Source organism: Penicillium samsonianum, assembly GCF_028829775.1.
Source record: "Penicillium samsonianum strain IBT 33392 chromosome Unknown utg000007l_segment0_segment0, whole genome shotgun sequence".
In the NCBI taxonomy this organism is placed as follows: Eukaryota; Fungi; Ascomycota; class Eurotiomycetes; order Eurotiales; family Aspergillaceae; genus Penicillium; species Penicillium samsonianum.
This window is the reverse complement of record NW_026643265.1, coordinates 3,742,717-3,759,349: the sequence shown is the minus strand read 5'-3', so window position 1 is coordinate 3,759,349 and position 16,633 is coordinate 3,742,717. Positions and strand designations below refer to the sequence as shown.

The following is a 16,633-nucleotide window of genomic DNA, read 5'->3' as shown; positions in this document are numbered from 1 at the left end:
TACCAAACTAGATGGTCGACTTGATCCATCCTACAGCATTGCGATATCATCTGCTGTGCATGAGGTGATCACCACCCGAAGTGATTCCACCCATCCGTCTCCAACAACGACGCACCCGCCAGCATTCGCTTCGCGCCTGCCGCTCAAGCTTTGACTTCCTCGTTGAGGCTTACTTAGATCGGCAATCAGCGATATAATATCCTGCGCTGCCCCCGCCTGCATTGAGTCGTTCCTCAGAATGACCGAGAGCGAACAAATAGGCCGCATGGAACGCGAATGTGCTTTTGAGCATGCTAGTGCTCCCAAGCAAGCCCGGGGAGAAACTAGTCTTTATCTTCATCCAGTAGAGATAGACATATCGGAATACCATAGTCTCATCGCTCTGAGGTTACTTTTGGAACATGCCGAGTTTTCTGATAAATGCTAATTTGTTCGACTCGAAAAAGCCACCACTGAGTGTAGATTTATGGGGAGATACATTCTGACATGTATGAAACCAGTTGTCTTTCTGTAAGAGGGCAGGTAAGTTGTGTACCGCGTAAATTCAGAATAGGTTGACCTAGAAACATGCCGCCACGGAGCATAGCGTAAGACAGGAAAGCACGGCAAACGTGCTAATGAACTTGGAATATATTTGATTATTCTGCAGCCAATAAATTAGCCGTCTTTGCCTTTGTCTTACTCTCGTTAGGCGAATATAAACAACTATAGCCAATGTAAAGAAAGGCGATTATATAGGTGAGTGCCGAAGTCTAATCATTCAGGGACATATACATAACTAACTTCCTCCAAGGTCGATCGATTGGCGGCCTTGTCGTCTCAATCCGATTTCCAAGCCCTTTTTTAGAACGTGTTATTTTAGGTCATGCAGTCAAATCAGCCGTATACGTTCAACCGGCATCGCCATCCGTCTTCGAGGCGGGCGATACGAACTAACATTTCTCGTCCAATATTAATAAACCGAGCCCCAATAACGTCATTGTCAAGTTCCAACCGAAAAAATTCCAGGAAAAAATGGAACGAAAAAAGTCCAAAATTGATGTTTGTGTCCTTTGCCGATCCGAGGCGCCTACAACCGGGCCGGTGATGTCGGGGGTGGGGGAGACCGATGGCGGATAACACACAACACCGTTGAACATTTGAAAGTAAAAGTGAAAAGAAAAAAAAAAGAAAGGGTATATTTGTCTATGAATTCGTATCTGTATCTGTATCTTTATATTTATAATTTATAATTTGTAAGAAACCTCAAGATCCCTTCCGACCACCAACTTGGTCATGCAAGTAAAGGCGGCCCTCTGTATTAACGAACCCGCCAATTCCGAAAGCGGGGATAATGCGACACATGCGCAGTAGGGACGCGCCAATCCAGTCGCGACTGACACGGTTGATCCGGTCTTTAGTCGGCATCACCTGTGGCCGGTTGTATAGATCCAGGCCGAGCAGGTGGATTGGCGTGCTGATGAGTTGGATGGAGGCTGGGATAGCGAGCTGCGCTATCAGGATCTTGAGGTATTCTTGGGAGGCGATGGAGTCTGGGATCGATGTTGAGACCATGGCGGGGAGGCTGAAGGAGCCAAAGATTGTGAGGGCGTCCCGGACGAGGAAGGCTGAGTATGTTGCTACGGGGATTCGGGTGCGGCCAATTGAGCGGGCCGTTTTAGGGGGTGAGGTTGTGTTGGAAGTTGTGTTGGAAGTTGTGTTGGAGGTGGATGTGGGAGTTGGAGTTGGAGCTGGGCTTGGTGGGGTTGTGTTGTTTTTCGTTGGCACGGAGGTGTTGCTGTGGCCGAATAATTGGGCGAATTTCACGTCCTTCCAGATGCCCACAGAGGAGTTGACTATGAATGTTGAAGCGAAGGTGGTCATTCCTGCGATGGCATGGTCGATCTTCGGGTACCACTTGCTCAGGATGGTCTCTGAGGCATTGGCTGTGGCGAAGGTTGCAGTGTAAAGTGACCAGACGAGGAGACTGGGCCGTGAGGTTAAGAAAGTTGCAGGTTGTGTGAGGGAGAACCAGAGGTGTCTGCGAAATGCCGGGAAGAGAGGTTGGTTATAGAATGATTTCTCGACGACGAGTCTGGGTGATATTGGTCAGTATATGTTGATAAGATGGAGTCTGATTTGACTTACCTGTCAAAGATCATCACCGCTGGTGTTATCAATGTTGCTGAACCTGCAGCAACGACTACATCGGCCGCCAATAGTTCCGCCATCCGGCTTTTGGTGTGCTGGATACCGAATGGCATAGCCTGCTCTTGGATTTGCTGTGTCATGGCTTATGATGTATGGTTTAAGCGGACAATGCTATCACCATTTGTTCGTGACCGTCTAGCAGTCTTGTTGGTCTGTGATGTAGAGATAGGACTGGGCGAGATTTGGTAAAGCTTCAATCTAACCGGACTGGCACTGTTAGATCAAATAAAACCCAACGCGGGGCATTCCATGAGACAACTTACTGTGGATCAATGCTGATCAATGGAACGAGTTAGGGCTGCGCGACTTGGGGTACACTGGAAATGAAAGGAGGGGGGGAGAGGAAAGGAGTGAATAGAAGAAGAAACCCCTCCGTAGATATATCCCCAGCGCGCTTTCTATAATGTAATGCCAACATCTTATCGAGAAATCAAGCACCATCGACATTTATAGATCGCCGGCTCAAAAAGACAACCCTTCGGCCAAGCGAACCAATGACAGTGCCAACCGGGCCGGCGGCCGGTGCTGGATACGGGCCGGTGATTGGTGCGGTCGCCGCGCCGCGATCGACCTCAGGGACGAGATTCTAGAAGTTTTGAGTTGTACTCCGTACTCCCCGTACTCCCCAAGGCATAGGATGTCCAGGACAACGCGTATGCTTGCCCTAAATGGACTGATGTATGGTTCCTCCCCGCATTCCCCCGATCTCAACATTTACTTACTCTATGATATTTGATGAGTTTTTCTCTTACTTTCACCGACTTCTGCAGAGTGGGGTTCCTATTTGTCTTCAAAATCAGGCAGCAAAGAGATAACGTATTAGGTAAGCGAGCCGCCACCCCTAGTTACCTAGAAACGTGTCCATGAATTAGCACTTAGTCAATTCAACCACCCACTATGCCACTAATACGCTCTCGATCTTCTCAAAATTCTATAGAGTAAGAGGGTAGGCTTTTGTTAGCTATATAGGCTTTTAAAAATCAAGAAATCAGTAATATTACTACCGCTGCCCGCACTTTCAATATACCGCGTTTAACATTACGCGATCGCCTCTCCGGCTACACCTAACGAAGCACTACCCGCGTAAATTTATATAAATTGACTATAATTAAAGAGGAATTACTTTAAAAATAGATACTCTCTATAGATTCTTATAGATTAGCCTCCCGGCCTTCTACCGTACGAGAAATAGCTAATCTTCTTCTTTAAGAACGTAGAACCACCCCCGGTTATTTCGGTCGGCGATAAATAGGGTTATAAATCCTAACTTCAGACTCAGTGCAGTTCCAACTGATGCAGTCACTACATCAAATACAGACTGCGGCCAATGGTATAGCATCAAGGATGATGATACCTGCCAGACTGTGGCGTCCAAGTTCGGCATCGATATAGAGGGCTTTTACTTTTTGAATCCTCAGCTTGGCCAGAACTGCAGTTCCCTCTGGCTAGGAAATAGCTATGTATGCCCCCCCCCCCCCCTTAATGATTTGCACGATTTCGTTTGAAATTAACATCCATCTAGTGCGTTCAGGCGGTGGGAAGCATACAAACATACTCGGGATACAACACTTCATCTGCGTACACCACCCTCGATTCAACAATCAACCCTAGTTCCACGCTCACCGTGAACCGTACCACGATGCAAGCGTATACTCTTTCAACTATTGTCAAGTATTTTCTGTCTGATGCTACAGGTCAAGCCATTTCTTCTATTCTTTCCCTGATCCAACCACCACTACGATGATATACAACACGAGTATTTATGAACTTGCACGAAGCTACACGCTGTGTAGTGAGGCCATGGCATATTACAACATCACAGGTGACACCCAATTTACTGATCAAATGTATGACGACGCAGAGTGGTATTCGGAGTACCAACGTGTTTGTCTGGTCGATCCGACAGCACTTCCTACATCTCCGTTCAATACCAGTTTTGTGGTGTCGACAACAGAGGGTTTAGCCGTCACTAGTTCAACCCCAGCGATCACCAAAGCATCTGCCACACTTACCTCATCCGCTACTTCAACTTCAACGGCGACAAGCGCAACGGCGACGCCAACCCCAACGGTAACCATTTCTCCTAATGGTTTGTGCGGTACTGCAAACTACGGATACACTTGTGAAGGGTCATCTTTCGGTGAATGTTGCAGCACTTATGGATACTGGTAAGTCTTTATATGGAATGTCGGAAGCTCGCGTTACAAGAACTAATGATGTTAAAAGTGGATCCACAGACGACTATTGCTTGTCGGCAAATTGTGACGCGAACTTTGGCATCTGTCCGGGAAGCGTATCTCCTAATGGCTTGTGTGGTAGTGCCAATTATGATTACACATGCCAAGGATCGACATTTGGCGATTGTTGCAAGTGTGTCAAGCTAACAAGTTCGTAGTGGATCAAGTGATGACTACTGTACATCGGCGAATTGCGACGCAGCCTACGGTACCATTCGTTCCTGAGGAGTGCGACGAAACAATATACTTTGAATCCCTGTAACTACCGATCCTACGGACGGATGGACTTGGAAATTCATCTGAATCGAATTCCGACCTTAAATTCAAATATACTCAACTTTTAATGCCCAGTGTCACCAAAGAATTAATTGCAGCGTTGCTCTTGAAATTAATGGCAATGGCAACGGACCCCCGCAGCACCTTTTTCCCTCATACCTGTAACTTAGTTAAGCTCCAAAAATGCAACTGCCGCTCTGGCATATAATAAGCTTCCCAGTGGGCTTCGCATTGGTATCCCACGCGAAGACCGCTTCCTTCATGTCTTGCATCTTCCGCTGCCCAAGTGCTTCCAAAAACCCTTTTGCCTCTGTTTAACAGCTCTCTTCTTTCCTTCTGTGCTGTCTCAGAATTTCGAAATACCTCAAGAGAGAGCAATCAAGCTTTTCCCGGTGAATAGCCTCGAAAACAACATTATTTCGTATTGCGTAACCGAACAGGCAACCTCCGCTCCGCCAACCCTCCCACATTGGCCCCAGACAACATTTGCTCTTCTTTCAACCGACCAGAAAGTAGAGTGTCTTCACGCTCAGTACCAAATAAAATTTCCTTATTTAATCGTACCAAAAACCCAATCCATTAAACCAGTCACTCCAAAATTGTGACGTCCGTCACGATGATGCACTTCGTGCTCCATCACACTAAACCAAGCTTGTGCATCACTTCGAGAATGTGAATACATCGCAAAAATCTTCGCCACACTGCTTAGGAAGCAAAGCTCCGGAAGAGTTGCTCCAACCATCCATCCAGACATCAACTCAGTTGACATCTGGGCAAAAACATATTCCAACGGGTGAACATCCAGAGCCGTTAGTAGTCCATTTTGCTCAGCTTCATGGTGAACGCGATGAATTCGTCGATATAATGATCTCCAATGAAGAACACGATGTATGCTGTAATACATCACGTCCGCAAAAATGTACCCAAATACCATTTTCAGCAACAATAGTCGAAAGGAAACCTCCCTCTCACTAACATCAGATACTGGCTGATGTTTGAACAACAAATATAGAAAATGAACAGTTGCTCCAGAAGTAATGTTTATCATGACTCGAACAAATGTCCTTAATCTTAACGTTCGAAAATATAGCAGCTGTAAAAGTGCCGCAGATAAAACAATAACCCAAAGAGAAAAGTGTAACGCAAACACTTCAGTGACCTTTTGTTTTAAGAACGGGCACGAAAAGTGAAAAAACGATTGAGGATCGATCGATTGAGACATAATGAATGATACTAAGCAAAAAGAAAGCGATATCAATCACGTGTACGGCGTGGAATATGCTGTAAGTGCTTCGTGTGCGATTTGACTGCTTTTCGCCAGTGTTCCAGTAGAGCTCAACGGAGGGTTTGCAAGTTCTGGCACTTATTGGATAGAATAGAAGATGAATTTGATGAATTCAAGTTCAAAAACGAAAGAAGTGGTCCTTATATACGTAGCATGTAGAATACGCTAAATTATCGCTGCCTATCTAGAAAAAGCGAACATAAGCATGCTGTGGGTTGCTTTGGGCTTCTCGCACTAAGCGTCTGTTTAGGAAATTCTCATATAGATCCTAGGACTGTATACCGGAGACACCCTTGTCCGTTCCCTGGGCTAGGCGGAACCTCGTACCGCAAGCCTATCAGCGTGGAGTGCCCAACGTACGATTAAGGAAATTCATCTACAGAGCTGTCATCTCTGCCATTCTCAATCCTACTTGCGCCCCCGATTAGGCGTCTTACGGCATATCCTCTGAAACATACCCAAGTAAACATGTACCTTATCACCGGTCCGAGAAGTAAACATGTACCTTATCACCGGCCCGAGGCTAATCATAGGGGCCGAATCGTGCATGAACGTCCATGCCTTCCGCCTAAACAACCTGGAGCCGCCTGTGGATGGGATGATCAAGGCTCCTACTTTGCAAAAAAGAAATTTACCTACGAAGGCAACGTATTCAGCCTCACAAGCCAACAGCCAATATCCTTCGTTGTTTCACTTTCCTTTCTAGGACATCGATTTTCAGTGGATTTCAGTGGACTTTATGGGAGGCACTGCCTTGTCACTTTTTCTTATATATAAACCCAAGCTACTCGCCTGAAAGCCACCATCTTCATCCCTGCCACCAACATCCTGAGATTCTCTTCTTCAACTTTAAAGTGCACCGGCAACTTGAGAACAAGCCAACCAAGTCCGTCATTTTAAGCTCGATATCGGATCAACAGTACCAACAGCCCTCTTAAATTGAAACCTATTGATTGGAAAGCCAAATTCCTGCGATCTCTGGTCCCTGACAGCGCTTCCTGCGACCTGTTGAAGTCGCCGCATTTAGTCGACTCGACGGAAACTCTTCTAAGCACTTCCGAAACACATCTACAAACCCCATGGATCCCGGAATATACTTTGCACAGGTTCTCCAAGACACACCGATGTCTTGCCCCACATCAGATAGCTATATACCCGATCGAAGGGAATCATCCATCAGTGATGCCTTTAGCTGCTTTTCTGGTGGGATGAAAGCGCCTAGTGCTCAAAGTCCTTGGTCTAATCTCTCGGTCAATGATACTATTCCTTCAAAAGACATGACCTCTATGCAGCTATATCAGACCTCCCTGTCTTGCGAGCCCTTCATGAACCAACATCTCCAAGACATGTCGGGTTGCTGTAACACACAACAAATGAACGACTGGTTTCTGGGAAGTGAATCCGCTGGCAGCCTCTACCAATCCATCACCCCCAACCCCACCGGGCCCACGCTTGGCCTTGTACCGGCAGACGTAGGAGAAGAAATAGAGCTTGCTTTTGAAGGGAATACAGCCACCAACATGCAACAATGCTTATCTCCACTTCCTACGTGCTTCGCATACAACAGCTCCGTCACTCCGCCCTCCCCAGCAGCAGCCTCCCTTGACACATCCACGAGCAGTATATCACCACCCACAGCCCTCTCTAATGTCGAAGTCTCCTTGGCCTACCAGCACAACTTTTCGTCCCCCGTCTCCGCCTTCAACCAAGCCCGCCTCGCGCAATATGGTATTCCTGTCAGTGACGGGCTCTGGCGTTGCGCTCACCTGGGTTGCACCTCGCAGGCTCGCTTCCGGAGAGGCTGTGACCTGCGGAAACATTTCAATAGACACCGCAAGCAATTTCTGTGCCGGTATAATGGTTGTTCGAAATCCAAACAGAGCGGTTTTTCGAGCAAAAAGGACCGGAATCGCCATGAGGCCATGCACAATCCTAGCATCATTTGCGAGTGTGAGGGATGTGAGCGGGTATTTAGCCGTGTCGATAACATGAAAGATCATGCGCGGCGGGTCCATCGGCGCATTGGGAAGAACCGATGGGGTTAGGTATGGTTACTATGTATAAGCTATGTGTGACGTGATTCTTTTCGGTTTTCATTTTTGCTTTAATCTAGTGTTTCAAAAATGTAATTTAATACGCCGATAAATGGTTTTATCTCCCTAAAGGAAATGGGTCATCAGTCAGCGCATGCAATGGAGCCCAACACAGCACAGGGAGTCTGTGTCCCACTCGGCTCGAGTGCATTCCCACACCCGAAGAACGAGGAAGAGAAAACGCAAAGACAATCGATAAATATGGAATCGCTAACAAGAAACTAGACCCACGAATACTTCTGATGATATATACTTTATGACAATGGATATACAAACACAGATCATCGGAGTAATCCAAAATCAAGACTAAACTGTACACTCTAGTACTATAGCTGCAATGAGGCATGTGCAGTACGAATTTATAGCGTCCCGCGAAAAGAATGCACTGCCATTGCACGTGAGTTTCCGCCCCTAATTCTTCCACCGACGCTTTATCAGCCCCAATAGAACCCGTCTTCACGTAGCAACATTAAAGTCCCTGCAAACGAAAATTGCGCCGTGATGGTCTACGAGTATCAGGGGGCTTCTATCTCGCACCTTAGGCGCATACGTGCTAGTAAGCCGAAAGTGCGTACCGGTTGTATTACCTGCAAGTCAGTTTCACCAAGCAGCCGAGATTGATTAGAAAGTTGACGATACGCAGGGCTCGACGAGTCAAATGCGACGAGGAGAAGCCAGCGTGCGCTCGGTAAGTTAATTCTTGCTCCTCGCTTCTCGTTTCCAAGAGTCTCGGGGGGCGTTTCCGAGCTAATCCCCTCTAAGATGTACGCAGTCTGGGCGACCGTGCGAGGGCTACAGGATGCCTCAGTCAACGGTGCTGGTACCCAGGGTCTTAGCTCCCGCACCAGCTGTCGACCATCCCCTGGAAATCCAATCTCTGGAATTTTTCTTCCGCAAAACCTCACCACAGTTGGCAGGTTTCTTTGGCGGTCCCTTCTTCCAGGGCAGTGTGCTACAGCTGTGTCTTGCAGAGCCTGCCATCCGCCAGGCGACTTCGGCCATAGGTTTCCTGCATGAACAAATAGCCACGGGGAAGTTCTCTCTTGGCGGAGAAAAGCTTCAGAATGTCCACCTCCAACTATATAATCGATCAATCCGATCGGTCATTGACAAGGCGGCAACTGGGCTAACTGCATTTCCTCTGGTTGCCACGGCCAATGTCCTATTCACCTGCTTGGAAATCTTTCGTGGAGATGTTCCTGCCGCAAAGAAACATATTAAAAATGGCATCAACCTCTTGCGCGCATGGCGCGAAAGGAATGGCGCACCTAGGAGGACTTGGGGCAAGAGATACCCGACATTCGAAGCATGCTTCATGGAAACTGAAATCGCACCCGTCCTTAGCTTATTCAATACCAACGTGGTCGAATGTGGAAATGGAGGGCGTACCGATCTTATGCTAAACCCGGTCGACGAATGTGGAAGACTTCTCTTAGCAAATCAATTTGAGAACCTCAATGAGGCCAGAGTTGGGCTAATAGATATAATCACTCATGCAACGTTGCATTGTGGTCAAGTTGAAAGTGGTCTCTTGCATAGACGCTATTCCGACGTTGAGGCCTTCGTGGTGTCTAACAGCGTGCAACAAAATCTAGAGCGATGGGTTGCTAATGTCGACGACCTCATCCACCGCAAATGGCAATCATGGAGCACGAAAGAGAAGCAAGTGGCAGATGTCATTAGTATTATCAGCCTAAGCACACGATTTGGCACCAGGTCCTGCCTAGTCGAGAATGAGAGTGCATGGGATTCATATCGCCACGAGTACGAGGAGCTGATTCGACTTACCGAGTCCATCGTCTCGGATCATAAACGATTTCCCGACAGTCTATCAAGGACCGTAAGCCTGGATCTTGGCATGATCTTTCCGCTCCACGCCGTGGCGTGGAAATGCCGGTGGCCGAAACTGCGCCGAAAGGGCCTTGACTTGCTTCTCCGGATTCCTAGGCGCGAGTGGCTGTTTGAGGCGAAGCACTACCATCAGATCTTCTCCCGCATCATGAATATCGAAGAAGAACACCTAGGCCTAGAGTTCGGATCTGAGCCGGACGAGTACTGGCTTCCTCCGGAGAACGTCCGGATTCACGACTTTATGGTGACCCCTCAGCCTACATCTTCGATAGGCCCCCCGGGTCATGCTGTGACATTTTGGAGTAAGCCCGAGGGTTCGGATGGCCCATGGAGCCGCCGCATCGAAATGATACATCTGGAATCTTCCCAGCCAGTTGAAGCTGCTATACCAACGAATATGATAGGCCGCAAACTAAAAGCGGACACCTAGGTGTGCTTTACTTCCTTGTCATTCATGTCATTAGATACAAGCCCTGGCCCATGATAGACTTTCACTGTTGACTATTCCTGGTTTCATGAACTACACCTAGAAGTTTGAAGACTTGGCTGGTCTCCCTGTCAACTTATCTTGTATGTCAACATAGGAGCTTACCGAGCCATACGAAACTACTGTCGAGGAATATCTCACAGACCCCGTAATAAACTTGTCACCTTTGATCAAGTAGGCATGAGTTGGATTAAGGCGTTGACAATGGCAGTCGACTAGTTAAAATGAGACACATGCAAAGTCATAGATATTATAATTATGTATCCGCCTACGGTGAGTGTTTGGTCTTCTCGGCAAAAACTGGTTCATTTCCCAGCTGCCGTCAAGCTCCAGTGGGAGTAATCCGTTGTTACTCGCCATCTAGCAGTATCCTTGATTATCAAGAGAGGCTACGCGAGATCTCATATGTGGGACCAGTGCTAGATGGTACTGTCACGTCCAGTGCAACGATTGAGCGTGGGAAGTTTGAAAGAGATTCATATCAATTGATAACCGACGTACGGATTGTCTCAAGACCGTACACGAATTTAGACATATCTAATATGGCTATTCTCTTCAGATCACTTAATTACATTTAATATTTCAACCAGTTCCATCTGTACTGTACACGGAACTTCGGAGCCCCGAGCCACCGGCGGAACCTGGAAGAGCGGGTTGTGGGAAACTTGGGAGGCCTAAAGTGCGGCGGGCTATGGCATAAGTTTCATGACGTGGACTATCCCCTTCGCCATAATTGGTCGAATATACGAGCATAGCCACTATTTGAAACGCAGGTACTCTTTTGAGCTTCAAAGCGATACTCAGACAATAATATCGCTCTCCCACGACATGCGAAGAAATTATGAGTCTGTAGTTGTTCAATCGGCGTCAGACCCGGGCCCTGGTAGTCTTCGCATACCCGACACAGCCGTGAGATCAGGCGCCCCATTAGGCCAAGCAATTCTTCGTCCTCATAGGCTGGCATTCACGGATTCACGTTATGCTGTTTTTATTGCTTGAATATTAGGCCTGGAGTCTCAAAAATGCCTTATCACACTTACGACTGTAACATTGACACAGCTGTCGATCTACACTAAGTAGGGACGATTTGGGAAGCCTAAGATACTGGAATTTCTAAACAAGGAGTCTCCTAGTGTTGATAAATAGTCGCGGAAAGATCGAAAGAATGAAGGTTTAGCATCCAATTCTTCTTCACAGACCGGCCTTACTCACTATGGCCAAATTGAGTAGCTTCACAGCACGCGTCCTCTTTCTACTAGCTGTACTGTTTGCGAAATCCACCCTTGCAGTTTACGATTCGCTCTGGCAACCTGCGCAAAACGATGAAGCAGTTGGATATTCACGCGTAATCAAGCTCCAACATGCAGGTGGCACAAATGGCAAACTCCTCGCTACTTTTGAACACTGGTACACCAATAATGCGCCGAGTAATTATATTATTCGGGAGAGCACCAATAACGGCACAACATGGGACACATTGACAACTGTGGCCGCCCCTGGTGACCTTCCAACTCAATTTTACTACCAGCCTTTCCTATTCGAGTTCCCCCAGCAGCTTGGGAAGTATGCCGAAGGTACCATCCTCTTGGTTGGAAATTTGCAGGGCAAGAATGCCACCGACTTCTATTCCTGGCGATCTACAGATCATGGCAAGACATGGGATCCGGTGGGTGTTTGGCAGAAGGGGTGGGCTCCCGGCCAAGTCAACGGTTCCCACGGTATTTGGGAGCCATTTTTGTTCTTGGATAGCCAGAGCAACCTCGTTGCTGTTTTTTCGGATGAACGCGAAAACGAAGTCCATTCTCAAAAGCTAGTCGAAGTTGTCTCTAAAGATGGTGGTGACACCTGGAGCAATGTCACGGATATCGTCGTTGGCTCTGAACAGACCTTCCGACCTGGAATGGCGACCGTCGCCAAGATGGACAATGGAGAGTATTTCATGAGTTATGAGTGGTGTGATACCCGAGGCTATCCAAAGCCTTGCTCCGTTCATGGGAAAACATCCAAAGACGGTGTAACGTGGGATGCAAGTGACGAGGGCGTGTTTGTTTCTTCGCCTGACGGCGTCCAAGCGTCCGGGAGCCCGTATAGTATCTGGGATCCTGTGGGGAAGCAGTTGATCGTATCTAGCCAGGCAAAACGGCAGTTCTCCAATGCTTCCTACTTGGACAATCCTCCTTTCCTCGTTGAAGATCGACATGCCGTCCACATTAATCTGGATCACGGCAGTGGCGATTGGCACTGGGCATCAGCACCTTGGCATGTTCCGATTGCAAATAACTGCAATGTTAATTACAGTCCTAACTTGTTGCCATTGCCAAATGGAACAATTTTGTATTCGGCAAAGACACCGGCTCCCCAAGGTGAACAATGCGAACAGAGCACTGGCGCAGCGGCCATCGGAATTCTACCATACAACTCTGACTTTCCAGTCACTGGTGACGCTGGGTGGATTGACTTCGACGGGATCTGGTCCGTTTCAGGTGATCAGTACAAGTTTCCACCCGTTACTGATCCAGCCACGGTTGTTCTCACCGGTTCGTCGGGATGGACAGACTACGAGATTAGCGCAGATGCTATCGTGACGAGTTCATCCGGGGTAGTGGGTCTCCTGGCGCGGGCTTCTCATCTATACACTGCTCCCAACAACATCACAAGATACACAGCTGCAATTGATAGCAGTCGTGGCGACTTCACCTTGTATCGCGTGGGCGATAAAGGAGCAACTACTTTGAGCTCAAAGCCTGTTCCTGGTGGCATCAAGGCAAATCAAAAATATCATCTATCCCTTTCAGTGAAGTCTGCCACCCTTGTTGCCACCGTGACCGGAAGCGGAGGTGCAAAGACTAGCTTCTCCGTCGTCGATGATGGCTTGGGACGAGGTATGGCGGGATTGTTTGGCAGCTACGGCAGTGGTGGTTTCAGCAATGTTCAAATTAAACGTGTGATATGAACTATGTGGCTGGGTATGTGAGCATATGCAGTTATCATAAACCTCTGGTGAGCGACTTAAGGCTGCTTAATGTGAATGGCTAGAGCTTAGAGTGTCAATCAATACACCTAATTCTATATTAGGTTACCAACGTATTGTACAAAGTATTTGTGTGAAGCTAACTTCTTTCTACCACAATCTACACTTTAGCAAAAACAATTCTAGCCAAACTCACGTGCACTGCTAACCGTAAGCTTCTAATGTATGGTTTCGGAGCGATATATGACAGAAATCTGGTAGTATGACAACGTATGGACAAAATCAGATATATTGACATCTCTAACTAACTAAAAATGACAAAACCCGCATTTTCAACAATCTAACTAATAGGTACCTATGTACCTAGGTATCTATGTAGGTACGTAGTCCCGCGTAGAGCCATGGATCCGTCCATGGATATTCCATAGATGGACTAACTCCGAACGCTAACTCCGCATTTAGATAAACCCAGAACCTTCTCCACATTAGTCACTCAGCGATTGGGCCAGCGCGTTCTATCAGATCACATACTCGAATCTCTAGTTTATCCCACGCATTCTCGTTTGGTAACTGTGTCATATTCCGAAGTCCAAAGACCGAGCGCAATCATGTCCCCTATAACCGTATCCAAAGGGCGCAGCCCCTCCAGCGACCCAAACGAAACCTTTACGCAAATGGCCGACACAGACTTGGAAGCCCTGGGCCGGCACTGCCAATACGAGTACTGCGGCCAACTAGACTTCCTCCCCTTCCGCTGCGAATCCTGCCACAGCACATACTGTCTAGATCACCGGACCGAAACCGCGCACCAGTGTCCGCGCGAAGGCGAATGGGCCCGCCGTCGCAACGGGATAAACAACACCAGCCTCGAAAACCGCACCGCCCCCGAAAAGCCATCCATCTACAACACCGAACAATGCGCCCACACCCAGTGCAAAACCCTCATCAACACTCTCAAAGACCCCGCCGTGCGCTGCCCCCAGTGTAACCACCAGTACTGCCTGAAACACCGCCTCCGCGAAGAACACGAATGCGCCAAGATTACCCCGCTGGGCGCGCGCCAGCGCAATGCCGCTGCGCCAAACGATACAATCAAGTCTATGTTCGCGCGCGTGCGCACCTGGGGCCGCGATAAGCACCAGGCTGTTGCCAAGGGGACCCTACTGCCGGCTCTGCCCAAGTTGAAGCCCAAGCCGAATAGCCCGGCTGCGCGTGCGGTTGCTGTTAATGGGCTGAAGCGATCGGCAAAGGGGGATGCTTCTGTTCCTGTGGATAAGAGGCTGTATTTGCATACTGTTGGTACGGTGGAGACGGAGGCTGCGGAGCCGCCGGCTGGGGATTTCTTTTTCGATTCGAGGTGGAAGGTTGGGCGTGTACTTGATGATGCAGCGAAGAAGTTGCGAGTTCAGAATTTAAATAATCGGGTTGATGGGGAGGATTCGAGGCTGCGGATCTTCCATGTTGAGTCTGGGGATTTCCTCGAGTTCTCAGAGGCTATTGGTGGTGGTAAGGTAAAGCAAGGCGACACGATTGTGTTGCTTCGCGGCGCTGGAGCTGTTCTTGGGAGCGCATGATGCATTTATTTGCTCTCTATGTTTGATCTTTTATTGTTGCTTTTTGCTTTTCGAAGCATATACACAGCCTGGTACACCTGGAAGCATGTTTTGCTTTAACAATGCATGAGTTGATTTGCTGTACAAGTAGACTCGGAGTTGAATGCATTACTATTTTTTATTTCAAAATGTAGTCCTGTGGCATATATCACAGAATAATTGGTATCATATAAAATAGTAACTCGGACGGTGCCCGCAAACCAGAAACTAGAAATCTATATAAATCAAACGCTCATCTTCATTTTAATGATCTTGTGAGGCTTGTATCCAATGACCTCAAACTCATCCTCCTTCCAACCATCAACGACCGCGCTGCCCCGGTCATCACGCTTAATGCGCAGCTCGGGGAACTCCGTTGGTTCCCGAGCAAGCTGCTCATTAAGCGCATCGATGTGGTCAAGATAGACATGGGCATCACCCATAGTATGAATGAGAGTTCCGGGATGAAGATCCGCGGCGTGTGCAAGGATATGAGTGAGAAGAGCGTAGGACGCGATATTGAAGGGCACACCAAGACCCATATCACAAGAGCGCTGGTAGAGCATGCAGGACAAGGTGCCCTTCTCCGATGGACGGCCAGTCTTTTCATCGAGCTTCATGCCAGGCGGGAACGAGACGTAAAACTGGGCGAACATATGGCACGGGGGCAGAGCCATCTTTTTCAGATCAGCCGGGTTCCACGCGCTCATGATGATGCGACGATCGAAGGGGTTATGGATGAGCTTGTGCACAACATCTTTGAGCTGGTCGACACCCTGGCCGGTGTAATCCGTTTTGGCGTCGACATACTCGGCGCCAAAGTGCCGCCACTGGAATCCATACACGGGTCCTAGATCGCCTTCTTCGCGGTGGCCGAGGCCGGATTTATCCAGAAACTCGCGGCTTCCATTTCCGTCCCAAATCTTAATCCCGGCTTCGGAGAGTGGAAGGGAGGAGGTGCAGCCAGAGATGAACCAGAGTAGTTCGGCGAGCACGGCGCGTAGAAAGACTCGCTTCGTGGTGAGGAGGGGCAAGAGGGGTAGTGGCTCGCCGCCTTCTGGGTTCGGCTTCGAGAGAGAGAACCGTAATTGCGGTGGTGCAAAAATTGATTGCGTGCCGGTGCCGGTGCGGTCAGGTCTATGCTCGCCTTCGGAAAGGATTGTGCGTATCAAGTTGAGGTATTGGTGCTCTTCATGCGAGGGGTCGTGTGGCGGCGAGGATGCCGCGGGGGCTGCGGCGACTTGGTCTTGAGTCATGATGTAGAATGAATTAGTAAGAGATGGGCTACCAGACGATATCTTGATGTTTGTTGGTAGACAAGTGGACAATGGAGGAGGGGATCTTGGAGATCGGTGGATCGCGTCGACGCGACACGTAGTCACGTGTCGACCTCGTGTTTTATAGTGCATAATGCACCAACCAACTTATTCAGGGAAATTATCCAATCAACTTTTAGTTCGCTGTTATGGATCAACATGCGTTGCCTTACTTGTACACGATATTTACGCAAAATACTGGTATTCTTCCCTAAAGTATCAACATGAATACTGACATACGAACCCCATTTGAAGCCCATGACGAATTTCAACAAACCACTACACATTTTCCCGCCAATTAGGAGATATGTCATAACAACAATAATAATAGTTCT

The 16,633-nt window shown here is 48.2% G+C and overlaps 8 protein-coding genes across 8 annotated transcripts; 5 read left to right on the top strand and 3 right to left on the bottom strand.

The window, feature by feature from the left end:
* Window positions 1-30: 30 nt before the first annotated feature.
* On the bottom strand, window positions 31-222 carry N7471_012273 (uncharacterized protein; the record flags this gene model as incomplete). Its single annotated transcript, XM_057284992.1, has 1 exon — window positions 31-222. The coding sequence occupies one exon, from the start codon at window positions 220-222 to the stop codon at window positions 31-33; it is 192 nt and encodes a 63-aa protein (XP_057131258.1).
* A 1,023-nt stretch (window positions 223-1,245) lies between these two features.
* N7471_012272 (uncharacterized protein) lies at window positions 1,246-2,270 on the bottom strand (the record flags this gene model as incomplete). Its single annotated transcript, XM_057284991.1, has 2 exons — window positions 1,246-2,074; window positions 2,128-2,270. The coding sequence occupies 2 exons, from the start codon at window positions 2,268-2,270 to the stop codon at window positions 1,246-1,248; spliced, it is 972 nt and encodes a 323-aa protein (XP_057131257.1).
* Window positions 2,271-3,990: 1,720 nt separating this feature from the next.
* On the top strand, window positions 3,991-4,652 carry N7471_012271 (uncharacterized protein; the record flags this gene model as incomplete). The annotated part of the gene is made up of 3 exons (XM_057284990.1): window positions 3,991-4,358; window positions 4,417-4,560; window positions 4,586-4,652. 3 exons carry the CDS (start codon window positions 3,991-3,993, stop codon window positions 4,650-4,652), a joined length of 579 nt encoding a protein of 192 aa, XP_057131256.1.
* Window positions 4,653-7,265: 2,613 nt separating this feature from the next.
* Window positions 7,266-8,033, top strand: N7471_012270 (uncharacterized protein; the record flags this gene model as incomplete). The annotated part of the gene is made up of 1 exon (XM_057284989.1): window positions 7,266-8,033. One exon carries the CDS (start codon window positions 7,266-7,268, stop codon window positions 8,031-8,033), a length of 768 nt encoding a protein of 255 aa, XP_057131255.1.
* Window positions 8,034-8,582: 549 nt separating this feature from the next.
* On the top strand, window positions 8,583-10,362 carry N7471_012269 (Zn(II)2Cys6 transcription factor domain-containing protein; the record flags this gene model as incomplete). The annotated part of the gene is made up of 3 exons (XM_057284988.1): window positions 8,583-8,674; window positions 8,725-8,769; window positions 8,844-10,362. 3 exons carry the CDS (start codon window positions 8,583-8,585, stop codon window positions 10,360-10,362), a joined length of 1,656 nt encoding a protein of 551 aa, XP_057131254.1.
* A 1,270-nt stretch (window positions 10,363-11,632) lies between these two features.
* Window positions 11,633-13,372, top strand: N7471_012268 (sialidase family protein; the record flags this gene model as incomplete). Its single annotated transcript, XM_057284987.1, has 1 exon — window positions 11,633-13,372. The coding sequence occupies one exon, from the start codon at window positions 11,633-11,635 to the stop codon at window positions 13,370-13,372; it is 1,740 nt and encodes a 579-aa protein (XP_057131253.1).
* A 626-nt stretch (window positions 13,373-13,998) lies between these two features.
* Window positions 13,999-14,964, top strand: N7471_012267 (AN1-type zinc finger protein; the record flags this gene model as incomplete). The annotated part of the gene is made up of 1 exon (XM_057284986.1): window positions 13,999-14,964. The coding sequence occupies one exon, from the start codon at window positions 13,999-14,001 to the stop codon at window positions 14,962-14,964; it is 966 nt and encodes a 321-aa protein (XP_057131252.1).
* A 263-nt stretch (window positions 14,965-15,227) lies between these two features.
* Window positions 15,228-16,238, bottom strand: N7471_012266 (thymidylate synthase; the record flags this gene model as incomplete). Its single annotated transcript, XM_057284985.1, has 1 exon — window positions 15,228-16,238. The coding sequence occupies one exon, from the start codon at window positions 16,236-16,238 to the stop codon at window positions 15,228-15,230; it is 1,011 nt and encodes a 336-aa protein (XP_057131251.1).
* Between the last annotated feature and the right edge of the window lie 395 nt (window positions 16,239-16,633).